The sequence below is a fragment of the Nannobrachium achirus genome, assembly GCF_963921795.1.
Source record: "Nannobrachium achirus genome assembly, chromosome: 4".
NCBI lineage: Eukaryota > Metazoa > Chordata > Actinopteri > Myctophiformes > Myctophidae > Nannobrachium > Nannobrachium achirus.
The window spans coordinates 55,137,899-55,155,308 of record NC_137813.1 but is presented as its reverse complement, the minus strand read 5'-3'; the positions used below and the strand labels follow the sequence as shown (position 1 = coordinate 55,155,308).

General features: G+C 40.6%; 2 protein-coding genes across 3 annotated transcripts; one reads left to right on the top strand and one right to left on the bottom strand.

Annotated features, from left to right (window-relative positions):
• Window positions 1-652: 652 nt before the first annotated feature.
• Window positions 653-8,831, bottom strand: znf207a (zinc finger protein 207, a). 2 transcript variants are annotated; one of them, XM_080724383.1, is made up of 10 exons: window positions 8,749-8,831; window positions 7,901-8,027; window positions 7,225-7,363; window positions 6,505-6,687; window positions 5,946-6,021; window positions 5,781-5,851; window positions 5,512-5,666; window positions 4,173-4,406; window positions 3,750-3,876; window positions 653-3,407 (listed from the first exon to the last, which is right to left on the bottom strand). In XM_080724383.1, exons 1-10 carry the CDS (start codon window positions 8,787-8,789, stop codon window positions 3,244-3,246), a joined length of 1,317 nt encoding a protein of 438 aa, XP_080580509.1. In that variant the 5' UTR covers window positions 8,790-8,831; the 3' UTR covers window positions 653-3,243. The 2 variants fall into 2 exon arrangements, with proteins under 2 accessions (XP_080580509.1, XP_080580508.1); XM_080724382.1 differs by lacking the exon at window positions 653-3,407 and having other exon boundaries at window positions 3,806-4,406; window positions 5,775-5,851.
• Window positions 8,832-9,496: 665 nt separating this feature from the next.
• cUnh17orf75 (chromosome Un C17orf75 homolog) lies at window positions 9,497-16,512 on the top strand. Its single transcript, XM_080724089.1, has 10 exons — window positions 9,497-9,663; window positions 10,998-11,075; window positions 11,955-12,080; window positions 12,908-13,045; window positions 13,574-13,652; window positions 13,764-13,883; window positions 14,375-14,439; window positions 14,797-14,930; window positions 15,599-15,702; window positions 16,076-16,512. Exons 1-10 carry the CDS (start codon window positions 9,521-9,523, stop codon window positions 16,289-16,291), a joined length of 1,203 nt encoding a protein of 400 aa, XP_080580215.1. The 5' UTR covers window positions 9,497-9,520; the 3' UTR covers window positions 16,292-16,512.
• The last annotated feature ends 898 nt before the right edge of the window (window positions 16,513-17,410 follow it).

Sequence of the window (17,410 nt, the reverse complement as noted above, 5' to 3'; positions counted from 1 at the left end):
AAATACAAAATTATAACAAATTAGTTATCGAAAAAACACAGCCTGCTCATGTATTAGGAGGGTATTATGAGTCACCAGAAAAAAATATTTTTTTGTTTTTAATGAATCTATCATGGTGCCACTGAGCTCTACCACACAATGGGTGAATATGGGGAGAGGCTCTGGGCCTGGAGGGCCTGATAACATTTACATCCAATATCTAAATATTGAATCAAGCAAATTAAAATCTGTAGAGTAGACGACCAAACGTTTTTTCTTTCTTTTTTTTTTAAAGTGAAATATCCCTTTAAACAACTTTTTGTATTTGTGCTATATCATGACTTTTAGATACTATAGGCTCAGATGAAGATGCCACAGACATCTGAATGTTAGTCTGGCACAGTTAGCACAAAAAGAGGCATATGACAGTCTTTTTCAGTTTTACATTATACAGATTCTACATGATTGTTTTCACTTTTTCAACTTCTATACACATTGCCTTCCAATACATTCACAATACGGTAAGTACAATGTGGTGAGTAATATAACACAAAAGTCACACCAGAATTCATATACAGTATGTGGTTTATTAATAGAATACAGTGAGGATCCAGACCTGGTGGTGTACATGACCAACATCATCCAACGGAGAAAGAGTGTAAACAGCATCCTTAAATCTAAGACCAGAGGCCAATTCCACAAAGACCTTCTAAATCAGTAGTTCTCACATTTCAAGATCTTTCAAAAATAGCAGATCTACAAACTCGCAGTGTAGCACGAAGTGACACGCTGTGAACTTGTATCTCCTATTTTGGAAGAGCCAACGCAAAAATCTAAAATTACACAGATGCTTTACCGGTTTTGATGGCTTAACCTAAACCTGTAATACAATTGCCATATCTCTTATGCTTTTCCTTGATGTTTACCATACCAGTCATGTCCTGAGACAGAATATGAAATGATTACAAGGAATAGACAATGTTAATGTCATGACAGTGGCATTTTCATATGACATAACCAAGATTAATGGCATCCCATAACCAAGATTAATGGCATCCGACAATAGTATAATATAGGTTTGACATTCGTTATACAGAGAAGTTAATTCATTACATATTGGAAAACAAGGTATGGCATATATGTGAGACTAAGCCAAAGCCAGTACTTACCAATGAAGAGTCTGCCTGTAATAATATATTAATAATCCAAAGCACTGAATGGCTTGGTTACTCTTACATTGTCAGATGTAAACAAAAATAATGGCACAAGGCAACCCTTATCACCCCGAAATCAAACACTTTTTCCACAACAACCCACTACGGGATTGTTGCATAAGATCTTGTGTGCCCACACACAAAATAAAAACAAAACAAAACCAAAGACATAGCTAGGGAATTTCTAGCAATGGTACTTACAGCTGTAACTAACCTGTTACTGGCAGGGTTTCTCCTTCATTTAAGTAGTAAATGTCAAATGATCAAGTGAGGAAAGCTGATGAAACAAACAGGATTAAGTGGCAGAACCATTTTGATGTCTCATTTTGCTCCAAAAACCAAGAAAACATTTAATGCATTCCTGGCTGTTAGGTGACAGGCTTTTGAGGTTGAGCTGAATGTGGCAATCATTTTTCAAAGATAATTACAAGTTCCAAATTGAAGTGACTATAGGCTTGTTTAATGTCTAAAATGTACCAAATCGTTACTTAAAGTACAGATTAAAAATAGCTCCACTGTGCCAACCAGAATTTGTCACAATGTCAAATGGAAGCATCACAGATTTAAAAGTAGATCTTACATACTGCTAACATGCCTGAAGAAAATGGTACCTAAAACGCAACAAAACAAACAAGGGCCTTCACCAAACTTGCTGCAAGTTTGGGGACGTTGACATCCAACAGCGGGTACGCTGTGAGGGCCCCTGGTAATGAATGAGAAGACAGAAAAAGTGTATGAGACTTGCCTCAGGCTGATACACAGGGCTACACTGAGACAGGGCCTCAGCCAGTCCCCCGTGGCATCGCTACAGGGAGAAGAGAAATCTGGGTTTTAGCACCACAGCCACCCTAACAGTAGTACTGCAGCTCTACGTATACAATGCACTGACTTTGTCCACGGCCAATAATACACTAACTACAGTTCAGATAGCATACATTCAAGACCATTAATTAACCACTTTCAGCCTGGCGTCCCAAATTTGGCCAATGTCAATATAGATGGGGGGGAAAGAAAATGTTTTTAAAATTCAAACGCTTTCAAAACTAGCAGATCTATAAGCTCACAAAGCGTTGTGAGCTATAGATTTGCTATTTTCTCTATTCGTAGTACAAATAATATAGGGCTTAAGTGGATAATTAAAACATATAATACAATAAAGCAATACATTCATGTCATGCGTGTAATCAAAAGCAAAAAAACTAAAAACAAAGGTTACTTTTAAGATTTAAATGCCATTTTTACACAATTAAAGAGGCTATAAACAGACAACTTGAACTTCTGGATTCTGAACAGAACAAAATCATTTTGAAAACGCATGACCACCAGTCATGTAGCCTGCAGCGCATGACTGGAGTACAAACCTGCTGTGATGCGTCTTGCCCGCTAAATTCCCGTAAAGAAGAGTCTTAGGGTTTCAGGACGTTTTATTACAATACAGTTTTACAACAATACATATGACACCAATTCATTTGGTAATCGTGTGTGTGTGATTCATAGACTTAGCATTAGTAGTGCAGCCTAAAGAAAATGCCAGTGAGCACAGCATTACAAAAAACAGTGAAAACAACATTCTGAAGCCCTCACCAAACAAAGTTGGGGACGCAAAGTCCAACAGCACCTAAATGTGCTGTGAAGGCCTCACTGCTTTTCTTTAGAACGATAATGTAGTATGAAAACTTGCCTTGGTAAAAGGTGGGTACAGCTCATGTAACTCCAGCGCCTTCACAACACTACGAACCATATCTATTACACTTCTACACACCTAAATGAAACATAAGGACAAAAAAACAGCCACAGGACAAGGATGGTTTACAACAACAGTTCATAGGCTTGATTAGGTACAGTGTAAATACTTGTTTTTCCCCCATGCGCTGTGTGATGCCTTTAGAGATCACTTCTGTTTGCTGTGTATTCAGTGTCTCTTCCTCATAGTGACAAGTACAATGTACAGTACATTGTTCTATGTTACAATACTGGCTTGTCTACTATAAGTTGAGGACATTAGAAAAGGGTTGAGTGTCCAAACCTATAGAAGACAGTAGACCAGGCTTCAGTAGCGGCCTCCCGGAGACATGACCGGGGGTCTCATGCCCATGGGTGGCCGCGGGGGCGCTCCTTGGTACCCTGGGGGAACCATCGGGGGACCTTGTACGTACGGAGGCATACCTCCTGGCATGAATCGTGGCATCCCCTGGTGCGGGCCGCCATACTGACCTGAGGAAACAAGGATTGGGTGGCTGTTATAGTGATTACAGATTTTCAATGTTAAAAGACGAATGCCTCTAGTTTAGTCGTTCGTCGCACACCGGTGTGTCACAAAGCGCCTTTTTCCAAAATAATCATGTTGTGGGAGCCAAAAACAAGGTGTGAAATTCATATGGGGAAACACTGGGGATATCATAACATCAGAAGGGCTAGTACGGTATTCTCCTTTTATTTGTAATAAAACGTTTTTCAGAAGAATTGGGTTAGGATTTATAAGGTTTTTTTTTTTTTTTATCGGCCTCAGGTCAACTCTAAATGGGTTAAGCGAAGGAAACTGGGACACTTCCATACCAGGTATTTGATGCCTCAAGCCAGGCTGCTGAGGGGTCATCATGCCCACTGGTGGTGCAGCAGCGGTGGGTTGGCCTTGGCGGGAGATATTACGCTGGTACCTGGGCAACTGAGCCCGCAACTCTTCCTACAGCGCACACACAAACACAGCAAACACAGCAAAGACGAGAACTGATTAGACAATGGCATAATGTAAAGAACAGGGTGGCAAACAAACAAAAGGTTCATTCAGTTTGAGTCAGGAAAGATCATGTTGAATGCAATCTTGACAGCCATAGAATTCTACTTTAAACTTGATTTAACTGAACATGACAAACTGTTACAGACACTATCTTTTTATGGATGCACACATTATATGTTAGCCACTTACTGTACAAAAAATAAACAGCTAGAAAAGGAGGCTGTAAAAGCGGGGCTACTTACCAGTGAGATATCCTCATCAGGGTGGATCAACTTACTGGTTGCACTGGTGGTGGTGAGTGTTGCGGGCTTACTGGTCACAGTAGAGGGAGGCTTGGAAACTGTGCTGCTGCCAGTGCTGGGGCTGGCCGCCACTGAGGCAGCAGCAGCCTGGGTGTAGGCTGGGAATGTGGGCTTGGAGGGGTCAGAGGTTGTGGAGGAGGTGGGGAGTGGTGACCCCGACACCGTCTGTAGGCTCTGGGTTGAGGGAGAAAACATATAAACGAAAGAAGGAACGGTTAAAACTTAACTTTATAGGAAGAGTAAAAAGTTTGTCCTAAAAATAAAGACATCATATTTTAAGGTTACTCCCATGACTGTGTGATGGTGATGCCAATTGTCAACACCATATTGTTAGTAATACACCTACAGTATGTTTATCATCACACACACACAGTGAGCAACTCTATAAAGCATGATCATGTCATACACACTCCAAGTGTGCAAAAAGAAATTAGAACTGAAAAAGCATGCTGTGCCGTCCTGTACCAATTGAAAAATGTACTTACCGGTACATACTTTACAAATCTGCACAAGACGCATAATGTGTGACAAAATGGCAACAAAAGCATTGACCAAACTTGCTCAAAAAGGCAATAGCAGATATTTATCAAGGGCAAGTACCGGTATGTGGGGTTCCATAAAGTGCAGATTTGTAGTAAAAGTCACAAAGCAAACAATGGCATATATAGTCATGTCATGAAACCATTTGCAGGCCAATATAGTAAAATCTAACAATCAAGCAATTTGGACAGCATCCCTCAGTCACTGCCACACAGGGTTTTGGAGAACATTTCTCTGCAAATAAATAAAACCAAAAAATACATTAAAAAAAGCTTCACACACATACATTTGTTTAAAAAAAGCGTCAATCTGCTCTACTTATCGATAAGCAAACTATATACAATTGGGTGCATGCCCATTGTAAAGCTGTAGCTTGTAAGAGTGGGGCAGGCAGACAGCGTCATACTTGTGGCGTGCTGCTAGACAGAGCATTAGAGGAGGTGGACTGAGTGTCCGCACTTGACGAGCCTGCACTCGTACTCGTGCTCGCAACCCGACTCCCGATCTGTGGCACAGGAAAAGAGTAAAGAATAGGAGTAGTGAAATATCCTGCAGTGATGAACAAAATGTCTCTAGATTAAGCAGTGCCGTTTTGTTCTCTTTTCAATCAGCCTATTATATCTAATAGTATGTTCGATTAGAACAGTAGGGATTTCTTTGTTAATGAGATGTATATCCTGTCAGAATGCTGGAGATTAGGGGGGACTGAGATAATACTTTCCGGGAGTCGAAAGATTACCTGTCCAGCACTGGGGAAAAGAGGCTTAGAGACAGCAGGCTGGTTTGAGGGGGCTGCGGGCATAGTGGGTCTAGTCAGCATGCTTGGTCCTGCCGCAGGCGGGCCCTGTGCCATGTGGCTCAGACCTGGACGGTGCCCCACTGGTGGTGGCATGCCTGTGAAGACAGGACGGCAGGAGAAATTAGCTTATGTCACACCGCAAGAAAAATACAGACTTTGAACACTACTTTAAAGAGGGCTTTATGATGGTTTGCAGTGTGTACCTATACCTGGTGGCATGCCTGGCATCATGGGTGGCATCCCTGGCCCTGGAGGCATCATTCCACCCATTGGCATCATACTAAATACAGAGAAAGATGAATACATCGATGAATACATAGACAAGACACAGTGACTAATGACCAGTAAAACATGAAGAAATACAAATCTCTCACCCTGGTGGCATTCCTGGCATCCCAGGGGGCATCCCAGGCATCATAGGTGGCACACCTGGCATCATCGGTGGCATTCCTACAGAATAAAAGAAAGATTTCACAAAGTGATAGACAGAGATCTGGTCAAAAATAATAATAATAATATTATTATATTCTCTGCATCTTATTGCCCCAACATACAACATAATGTAATGCATACACATACAGTAACATGGGTGAATTATTTCAACCTCAAATACATAGCCTAGGAAAGGTTAAGTCATCAAACAAATACCTACAACAGTCAAAGCAGTTCGTAAGTGCACTTTGTGGATCAAATTATGGCCATTTGAAATATTCTTAAGTTACGGGAAGATGTGTTAAATCGACGTATCTGCCAGTAACCAAAGTAAAACATGGAAGGGAAGAACGTATCCATTGGCTATCGAGTACACAGAGAAATCGTCAGCACTAACTGTTACTGAAGAATCTGATTAGGTTTAGGTTCAAAGAAGACCATCCTGATGGTTGGAGAAGCTAAAGTATGTACTGTATGTCTAGGTACAGCAGTGCTACTGACCTGAGTAGGTGCCTGGTGGCATCCCTGGTGCCCCAGCCCCAGGAGGCATGCCAGGCTGGGTCATGGGAGGGATGAAGCCTGCCTGGGGCTGGGCAGCAGCAGGCTGCTGGAAGGAGGGACCAGGCTCATCATCCTCGTCATAGTCGTCAGAGTCATCCTGGTTCTGCTTCTTCTTCTGGGAGTCTGGCATTGAATGAACAGAGGGGCATATTGATTGTGATTAAAAAAAGGAACATACTAGGACATTTTGTCCCCCGTTTTTCATATGAATTTCGTCTTCTATAATATATAATAATGTGTAATGTGTTCATGGGATAGTGATGGATGTTGTGTGTTACTCTGTCTGTCCTGCCTTTCTGACATCAGGGACCATGTTGGAAACAAGTGTTCTCACTTTATATTATCCATAAAATGTAATCATATTATCCATAAAATGTAATCAACCAACCAACCAAAGACCAGTGTTCACAAGAAATAATAAACAGATGGCATTGTTGATTATACGTTAAAGGAGCTATAGTCAACTTTTTCTTATATATATGTATGTGTTTCTATTCAAAAATGACCACAAAAAGCGTAAAATAATGATAAAATAATCATTTTGGCCATTGTCAGACCGACACTTTGTTTACATTCCAGTCTATAGACTAGGATGTAAACAAAGTGTCGGCCCTACAATGAAAAAGTTGACTATAGCTCCTTTAATTTCATTGTTAATACCCTGGGTTTTCTGTTCCAGTACTCTTCTTCTTTCTTCCATGTCTTTCTCTGGAATCCCTTCCATGCCATAGATTTCCAATTCGATGTCTGTTCTCCCAGGTATTGCATTGGGAACTCCATCAATGGTCTCTTTATGAACCTAAAACAAATATATCGTTGTTGTCGGGTGGAAACCTTGTATGTCCAAAACCGTTCGTTTTGTATTTATCATTTAAATAATGTACAAATTTGATACAAGGTTTCTGCCCGACAGTGACAATGTTTGTATATAGCATCCACCCATTAGGACTTGAGGCAGATTCTACAAATATCCTCTAAATCAGTTTTCTGGGAGGAAAAAAAGCATGTTTGTCGAGTGTTTTAGGTCAAGGACCCCCAAAATTATATTTGGCCGCAGACCATCTGAAAATACGTGGTTCCAGGGACGAACAGAAGCAAAGATTGGAGTTAAAAATGTTCGCTTTAAAATAATATATATTCAAAGATTTTTCAAAAATAGTACTTTGTGCCGCATTATGAGCTTGTATATCAGATATTTTTGAACAGCAAAAGTATAAATAATGCTTTTTTATCTCAACCTAAAATGACACAGACCTTTCCCGGTTCCAATGGTTAAAAGAAGGGAAACCGTCTGGTCTGAAGATATTATTTATTTTACCGTCTCAAATGGACTCACCTGCATACAGTGGATTGCCAGACCAGGCCCAGTATACAGCTTCTTGTGACAGATATGACATTTGAAGTGTTTGGCTTTCTGATGCTGTATGAGAATCTTTTCGTCGTCGAAATCCCTGTTACAATACCTGATTTCATAGTTTAGGAACACAGTTTATTAATGCTTACTGTTTGACAATAAGATGCCTTGTTATGATACAGTAGTTCCACTGAGCTTGTTGTGCAAAAGCCTTGTCAAAACAAGATGCTGACCAAGTATCACCCAAAAATAAAGGTATTTTTTGTTAATATTTTTGTGTATAAGAATTCAAATATAATCGGTTATAGTCTTCGGTTATAGTCTATTTCATCCAGGCTGATCATTAATAGCTTAATACCAAAAAGAAGGGGCAAGTTCCAGTTCCAGCCAAATACAGTGCACTACATTCAGCAATACTGACCCTCTCAAAGAGTACAGTGATTGATTGATTGATTGATTGGATACTTTATTAACAGATCCCAAAAAAAGCACAGAAAAGTACATACAGTTCAATACAAAGTCTGGTAAGAGGATTTTAACCCAAGAAAGCATATGACTTGTTTCCATTGGGGTCCTTTGTACTCAATTAATCGGGCGCTCTGCTTTACCCAATACGACACCCAGGCATAGTGCACTACGTCTGGGCATAATGACCCTCATATTGGCCCTCTGGACCACTAGGAGATCGATCCCAAGCTCAAGCTAGTTAACTACCACACTTAGCTAACCATTGCCTACAGTTAGCCAAGGCTATTAATAATGTACCACACAGTGCAAGCCACGTTGACTTGCTAATGAAAACCCCCGTTCCACCGGCATTTAAAGGATACCAGCACCAAGGCTTCATCTGCTTTTTCTTCTTTCTTCCCATGTCTGTCTGCTATCATCAACCCACCATCAGCTAGAAAGGAACACCACCACACCACAACAACAACCCAAACCCAACTCAAGATGGCGTCAGTCAGCTCAAAACCTCATCCCACAAATCTTTGCGGATGCTTTTTGTTTTGTTTTTTCTCCCCATGTAGCTTTATTGAAGGGTCGGGTCGCCACACTTATATAATAATAACAAATATTACTACTATATTATGGTCAGATAGAAACAGTCAGAATATTTATATGAGTAGTCCTACATTTCGCATTATTAACAGGGACATGTACAGTGTGAGATTTCTGCATTGGAATGTTAAAATATAAGTGTTCACTAATTTCCAAAAATATACACAGAATACAGCCAGCAAATCTCCTATTCTACATGTCTGCCCACTACCATTCTCATAATTAAAATATTACATAATTAAAACCTCTGATATGGTATTCTTCGTTGAAAACATGTTGAATCCGGAACCGGGAACCAATGTTTGAGTTGAATATCATAGCTAGTCGGGCATTTTTTACACACGTACAGAGCACCGGTACGCATGCGTGCAAAAAATACTCGATCTTCACAACGTCAACAATCATTCATCCACGTTTGTGACGTGTGTTTACGTCCGTCCGCATGTATTATGTATCTACTCTTTCGTTCAGCGTCGTAGATGCCAGATAAATAACACACGGAGCCTTGCTGTCATCTGTGGTTTTAAACAGCTGCTAGTAAAGATGTTTACCTCGCAGACCTCGTCCTTCCAAGACTCCATTGATGTGGAAGAAAAGGATGACTTCGACAGTGAAGACATTGCAGCATACAACCAGAAAATCCAACTGAACTGCTACTACACCATATATCTGTATCAAGGCACCAGGTAACAGCTTCATGTCCCCAAAACGTACAGCTTATTTTGTCTTCAGTTCTTCGTGATATAACATGTTGAGACACATTATTGACAGCTATACTTTATTTTTGGTGTTGTGATGCCATGCTACTTGTACAATAACTGAGCTGGAAGGATTATTATTGAGGTAATGATGCTTAATAAATTCCAATGCACTTGAATGCATTGGGATATGACCTGCAATGGTCTGTCGCTGGTGTTTTTACATGTGCACGCCTGTCAAATAGTGTTTGCATTATTATGCACACACTTCACTTATTACAGTACTTTTTGTTTAGTTTAGTTTTGCATAACAAATGCATCTCGTCTCTTTCTGTAGCAGCAACACACAGTCACACACACACACACACACACACACACACACACACACACACACACACACACACACACACACACACACACACACACACAGTTAGCCCCATATAGAACCTCACCCGTCGCTGCATACTGTTGTGCTCCGAGACGAGCACAACAGTAACTTATGTAACACAACAGTAAAATGTAACTTATACAATTGTTGTGGTCGTATTTGGTCTCCCTGCTCTTCTATTGAGACATTTAGAATAGACCCTATGTCTGGTTTGAGACAATCTTTTTTCTGGTGTGAAAGTCAAAATTCAATTTCTCCCCTGAGCAAGCATGCTGGCTCTATTGACTCAGCCGGGTTCAAATCCGGGATAGAACAGGAAAGTTACATTTAGGTTGTTGAGAACCACCTTGCCTTTAATTAGGAGGAATCAAAATTGAGAGTTTACCCACTCTTCCAGACACCACTACATAGCTATTAAAATGCCAGTTAAGCAACAATGAGTAACTTTGACAGAAATAAATGGAGGAAACCTAAAGTGTCACAAGCAAGTTTCACATTTCTGTTTGTTGATTTGCATACCATACTGAAATTAACGGAAGGCAATGGCCTCTTTGCTTTTATCTCTTATTTCTTTACTAATAAAGTTGTTGCTTTACCTACACCCCCTCCCCTTCTCAGAAAAGTGCTATATAGATTCCAGATAGTATTATTATTATTAATATTATCATTTGAAGGTAAAGAAAACTGAAAATCGACAGCTGAAAAAAAAGGGGAGAAATCCCTTTGTACACATTAAAGTGTGAGATTAATTTAAACAAAAATTACAAAACAGATCTCTTAAAGGGCAATACATATTTTGGAGCCGTGCTGCGAGCTTGTACATCTGCTATGTTTGTGTAAGAACTACTGACTTGGAAGACATCTATAGAATCGACCTCGGGTCTTATTGGGTTTACAAACCGCCAAATGAAGAGTGAACTGTCAACTGTCTTAGATCTGAGGCCTGTGGAGAAAGTGCGTCATCATGGAACCAGAGGCGAGCAGACTCCACAACCAGCCAGGAAGACTTTAGGTAACCATGGTGAACCATGGACCCTCCCGCCGACTTACTCTCGCTTTCAGTGGTTTGTGATTCTGTGGCTTTAAGTGTTGTGCATTTGATTATTATTATCTATTTACCACCATGCTGGGACCGACACGGCAAATCCAATCAACATGGAATCAAACGTTGTTCCTTTCCTGTTTGTGCTCTTAGTTGATTTATCATCGCTCTGCAGACATTTCTACAATACTGAGTTACACAGTCTTTGATCTTTTTTGATATTTTCAATTGTCTACTCCGGTTCGAGGAAAATGAAAACCTTTGAATATGCTGGTAGACACATGAAGAATACAGGCAAAGCATGCGTTCTTCTTTCAATGGTGGCTATACGTTATACCTTTCAAACCGGGAGCTGCCTCTGTGTCTCATTAGTATTTTGCTATACATAGCAACATCATTCATTTAAAATAAAAATGAATAAGAATTTGAAGGTTTTCAGAAACCTTAGGTTAGGTTTTAGAAGGCATTTTTAGAATCAGCCTCAGGTCTGAATGGGTTAAGCAGCATTTATACTTCGATGTACGACAGTGTTACATTTGTAAAATACAGTAGCTGATCTTCCAACTCAGAATGTGTCGCAGGATCGTCTATTTTCGTTGTATGACGGAGTAATAAACTATGGGTAATAGAAAACATGCCAGTCATTAGAAACTCCACAAAAGGCTGTGTGACTCAGTTGGGCAAAGAAAAACGCAAGATACCTGTTGTCTATGTTGTACAATTAGTCTTGTTGATCATCAGCTTCCTCCATCTCCTCCATTGATCTGACCGGCTGCAAGCTTCCCCATCATCACCTCTCACTGGCCGGGCGCACGTATCCATGTTAACCACCTCTATCCCTGTCCACAGCCTGACCTTAGTGGACAGCAGCCTGCCGGCGGAGGCAGAACCGGAGCTACGGAGCTACATCTCCAGGAGGCTGAGTAAAGGAGCCCTGCTGGGGGGCATGGGCAACATTGCCACTGTGGAACTCAGGTGATGATAAAGAAGCTGTTCTCATTGAACAACATTGTGCATCCACAATTACATTACAAACCTGTTACTTAGAAAGGAGATACAATATATTAGGAGAGAATGACCATGATGTTATGGTGTTACAGTTCCAATTTTGTATGTTCATTTCTGTTGTTTGATTCATCACTATCAATTTAAATTGTTTAACCCAGTGGTTCTCAACCTGTGGGTCGGGACCCCCAGGGGGGTCGCCAAATTGTTTTGGGGGGTCCCCAGATTATTAACTTTATATGAAACATTGTTTTCTCACTCAACAGTAAACAGACCAACATAAAGTTTAAGTGTACAGAGGGTATCTGCACATTTCTAAAGTTTAAGGACAATTTATAAGAACCTTTTAACACATCTGAAATGACAAATTAAACATTGGCCAAATTGTCAAATATTTGAGGCAGATATGCTCACTACGCCTCCTGAGCATGTAGATCTGCTATTTTCACAATAGAATTGTGTTATACAAAATGTAATGCCTCAACTCTTAGTGCTCGTCAGGGGGGGGTCCCCAGTTAAAATGTGGTTATTTCTGGGGTCGCGGCCTGAAAAGGTTGAGGACCACTGGTTTAATGAGCGCTCTCTCTCCTGATTGGATAAAAGTGGTACCCTGATCTGAAAATGTAATGTTTACTAAAGTGAGAGATGGGAAAACCCCTGTTACTGAACAAACACTCAGTCTAAACCAAATATTACGGAATATAGAGCTATTTAACACTCCATTTTAACAAATAAATAATAACATTACTTAAACTACCTTTAATGACACAACTCTATTGATGTTTGATTGTTCCCAGTGTCCCAGAGCAGGCAGTGGGATGTTACTGCTGTCTTCTGGAGCAGGAGAGGTCCCCCGATCAGCCCGATGCTGATGGAAATGGATATGTCATCTGTTTCATGGGGGGCTCTGAAAAAGGACTCAATTTATATCCTTTGTGACATTATACATGATTAAACATGACATCAACATTAAATGTATCAAAAATAATCCAGTTGCAGACATTTGAACTTAATTGGTAAATGAATGCTTTCTCCAGGGACAATTTTTGTCTAGATCAATTCCATGCTTTAAAATGAGACAATACAATAACCTTGCATTGGAATACCTATCCCAAGCAAGGCTCTGAAAGTTGCTTTTCATACTACTGAAATTAAGGACTGTATTGAAAATCGGCAGTAATGTCAAGTATACTTTGAATCATTTGAGAAACACGCCAGACTACCGGTGTGGTTCTTTTAAAGAATTTGATTTGTAGATATAAAATAATATGCCATTTGTGAAATGTTTGTTTTACTCCAGTTGTATAGACATCACCAACATAAACAACCCTCTTACAGTTACTACAACCCTATCTTTCCTTTTGGTTGTGGGGCTAGCCATTTGATTATCACTTATGTGATACATATATATTATATGTACTGTATACATACGTATGCATTCATAAACAAGCAACCCTTCCCAGTTCCTTGACTGTCTGTACATTCCGACTAGAGCTCGACAAATATGTCCAAGGCCTGCAGAGCAGTTTACAAACTCCAGAGGTACTGTACTGCAAGAGAATAGAATCTGTGTTTTATAACTCTCTGTCCTTGTGTTGACGTAACCTTGATGGCAGTGATTTAACACATTCCTTCCCTCTGTGCGTGCATCAGCTACAGAACCTGGAGACGGAGGTGCGTCCCTATCTGAGCCTCTGGTATGAGGAGTCGGTGATGCACATCCATCGCGTGGTGCTGCTGGTCCAGGGAAGCATCAGCTTCCTGCTGCATGCCGTGAGTCACCTCTCGCTGCCACCGTTTCAACAGTGTGGCCCTAGAATGTTCTATATTGTTCAAGATTCTTTATGTGATAATTAGATTTTGCTCTCATTGACATGTTCCCCGAGGGACTCTGAAAACTGCCAATGAATTGTCTAAAGTCCAAACCAGTTTTTTGCATATTCATCACTCTAGTCCACAGCAACCACACTTGGTCCTTACTCAACAACTCAGTCTACTGTTGTTGTATTGGCTTAATATTAACCAGTCTTAACAAACCAAACCAGTGAGGAAGTAAAAAAACTGAAAAGAAAAAGGAACTGGCTACCCATCTACATCATCATGTCATCACAAGACAAATATTTGTTTACTCTGTGGCATGTAACATCTGCCTGCATTGATTACTGTGGTTAATGATTACTGCTGTTAATGTTCAAGATGTCAAACGTAAAAAAATAACAATGCCAGAAAGATACATTTGTAATCACTACGTTTATTGTGTTCAGGCTCTGAGTCACATTCAAGTGGACGTTGTCAATTCAGATGAGAAGACAAAGGCTGATGTGGCCAGGTGAGTTAGTTTACCAATAACGCAACACGAACAAATCGAATACCAGTCCGTTCACCATGAAAAGTCTGAGAATTCACACGACTTTTCGCCCAGAGGTGCAGTCCGGTTTGGATCCGAGATGTTGTGGAGTAGAAGTAAAAGTATTGGAAATTGGAATCACTAAACTAAAATGTGTACTTAAGTGCAGTACTTATTTTAAGTAAATGTACTTGCAGCTAGCTAGCATGTGATCGACTACTTGCTGTGTATGTGCTGCTGTAAATTTCCATGCATGTGATCGACTACTTGCTGAGTGTGTATGTGCTGCTGTAAATTTCCATGTATGTGACTCAAGTGTTCCGTTTGGTGGATGTTTAGGTTCGTGAAAGCAGCCAGTTTGCAGGGCCTCTCTCAACAGGACACCACCACCTCCTCGCTATGCAAGGCCATGTCTGAGGACACTAACCTGATAATAGACTGCTCCACCAGCCCTCCCACATTCTCAAACACTGGTAGGTGGTAATCAGAGTAATCTAGAGATGATTGAATCTGGCATCCCTATGCTGGGCATGTCATTATACTGTAGGTGAAAAGACACTGTGGTCTTGTAGTTTGGATATTTGTCGTACAAATATAGGGCTTAAGTGGTTAAACTGGGCTCAGGCTGCTGTAATCTAGTGCAGATTTGAGCCAGATTGGCCTCCCCAGGTTACATTTTATGAGAGGAAAATCCTGAGATGAGCGTTTGGTCAGCACCACTGCACTCAGGGAGTGATCATATCAAAGTTACACAGGACAGTCTGAGACTCTGAGGTGTGTAATAGAGGTTTGACATAGCCTACCGAAGGACTGGTTGCATGACAACAGCAAGCACTTGAGATTGATTATTCTATCAATTTTCAAGTACACACTAGCAAATGGATATCAAATAAAAAAACACTCCTATACAGAGGTCTATATCACACTAGTGTGATGTCCAACCGTCTGTGTAAGGAGAGTGAACACTTCACTATAACCCCCTCCAAACCCTCCTCATTCCTTGTCATTAAGACTGAGCACAAGACTTTATGAACTTGGGTCCTTGATGAACTGTTTCACAGTTTTAGATCATCATAGGTCATAGTGTTTTATTGTCCTGCAATCTGAGTCCAGCTTGACATGTTTTTTTTCCTTCCCCCAGTCAGTAATCGTTTCTGTGATGACTGGATCCAGGCATTCCTGAATGCAGCAGAGCGTTGCAATCCTTTCCTGCTTAGACAGATCCTGGAAAACTTCAAACTCAAGGTGACAGTAGAGAAATTGAATATGACTTAACAGCACACATGTACATTGGTAGTACATGTTTGGAAGTTCTACTCCCACTGCCCACTTTTCCTTTCTTGTGGAACTGTGGTAATCAAAGTGGGGTCCTTGAGTGAGTTCCAGGGGTCCCTATAGCTAAATTATTGTCATAATTTGGTCTTACAGGTCTGCAACTCAGAGAGTGTACAAATGGAACTCAATGGATCTTTACTTTTCCATTTGGTTCCATTTGTGCACTCTGAGCTACGTCTACAAAATGCATACCAAACTGAGGGACGACAGAGAACCACTGTCAGGGAACATTGGCCTTTTTCATCTGGTTACTTATACAATGCCTTGTCCTTGCCCCCTGCAGGCCATCCAAGACATGAACAGCCTGAAGCGCTTCGTGCGGCAGGCAGAGATGAGCCACTACGCTCTGTTCCGCTGCTGCCAGTTCCTGCAGGGCTGCGGTAATGGCGACGTGCTGCTGCAGAATGCCAGGAACGAACACAGCGACCTGCCCGAGGCCTGCAGCATCATCTCTGTCCTGGAGGAGTTCCTCAGGGAACCGTCCCAGGCCAAGGCATGATTCCCCTTCATCTCAGCACAGACGCCTGGGTTGAGAACTTCACACCAGGCCTGGTAGACCATGCCAGTCGTGGAACTCACATTTTATTTGGTTTCAGCAGACTGGCCTGCTGAATGAAAATGAAATTGAATTCCGTGACAGGGAGACTTTACCAGGCTACTTCACACCAGCCAAACTGCCAAGATTGATACAATCAACTCTTGGGCAATGACTAATAAAGCCTCTATCATAGTCCAAAGTGAAGAGCTATACCTAGACTTTGTTATACATTTTTTAGGTGATAGATAGAAAACTACACTGCGGTGAGGTGATATCGCTTCACCTTGGACTATGATAGAGGCTTTAGACTGTATATACTCTACCAGCCGTTTGGCAGATAACTGACCATCACCGTGAATATAAAGTTGTATTATAGACTTTTCAAGAAGTTTGTTCTTTAGAAGGATAAAAGCCCCCAGTAAATTCCTCCCCTGGCTGGTTTAGATAGCGCCCAGGCAGAAAGGCTGTTGGTGTTTGTAGAAATTAGGGAGGCATATTGTACAACACTAATCCACAGGTTCAAATCTAGGTCTGTCAAATGTGTATCTTTGCGGTATTGTATTTTATGTAATCTTTGACATACTAGATTAAATAACTTTTAAACAACTGCACAGGTCCTTAGATATTAAATGTCAGGTGAGTTGACACTAAGGAGACATTTTAGGACAAATGAAAAACATAATTGACCCAAGTTGGGGGACAAGTTGAAACAATAAAATCAATTCCAATAAGTGTATATCAAAATGGAGCCAATATGTAGTTACTACAAACAATGTATAAATAATTAGCAATTTGACTTCCTGTGTTTTGCACTTTGTCCATTTTGTCTCCCCTGGCTACAGTACATAATATGTAATGATATGATTTGTATCTTCCTGTTTCTATTTATGTTAATACATGAAGACAACTGGAATCACATACACTATATACCAAAAATCTATAAAATCACCATTGCTACTTTTTAGTTAAACAGTCATTTAAATTCTACCCACCATGGAATCATTTATGGATGTTTGTCTCAATTGAGTGGCAGGTTACTTTCATGTTATCTTTTTTCCCCCCTTTTTCTTCTTTTATTTT

Excerpts from the sequence above, each read along its gene's own strand:
- znf207a (XM_080724383.1), bottom strand. The coding sequence starts at position 8,789 with ATGGGAAGAAAGAAGAAAAAGCAGATGAAGCCTTGGTGCTG. Across the intron at positions 3,877-4,172 it reads CTGATGAGGATATCTCACTG|GAAGAGTTGCGGGCTCAGTT; the intron begins GTAAGTAGCCCC and ends TGTGCGCTGTAG. Across the intron at positions 3,408-3,749 it reads CTTGAGGCATCAAATACCTG|GTCAGTATGGCGGCCCGCAC; the intron begins GTATGGAAGTGT and ends TTGTTTCCTCAG.
- cUnh17orf75 (XM_080724089.1), top strand. The coding sequence starts at position 9,521 with ATGTTTACCTCGCAGACCTCGTCCTTCCAAGACTCCATTGATGTGGAA. Across the intron at positions 9,664-10,997 it reads TATCTGTATCAAGGCACCAG|ATCTGAGGCCTGTGGAGAAA; the intron begins GTAACAGCTTCA and ends CAACTGTCTTAG. Across the intron at positions 11,076-11,954 it reads ACCAGCCAGGAAGACTTTAG|CCTGACCTTAGTGGACAGCA; the intron begins GTAACCATGGTG and ends CCCTGTCCACAG.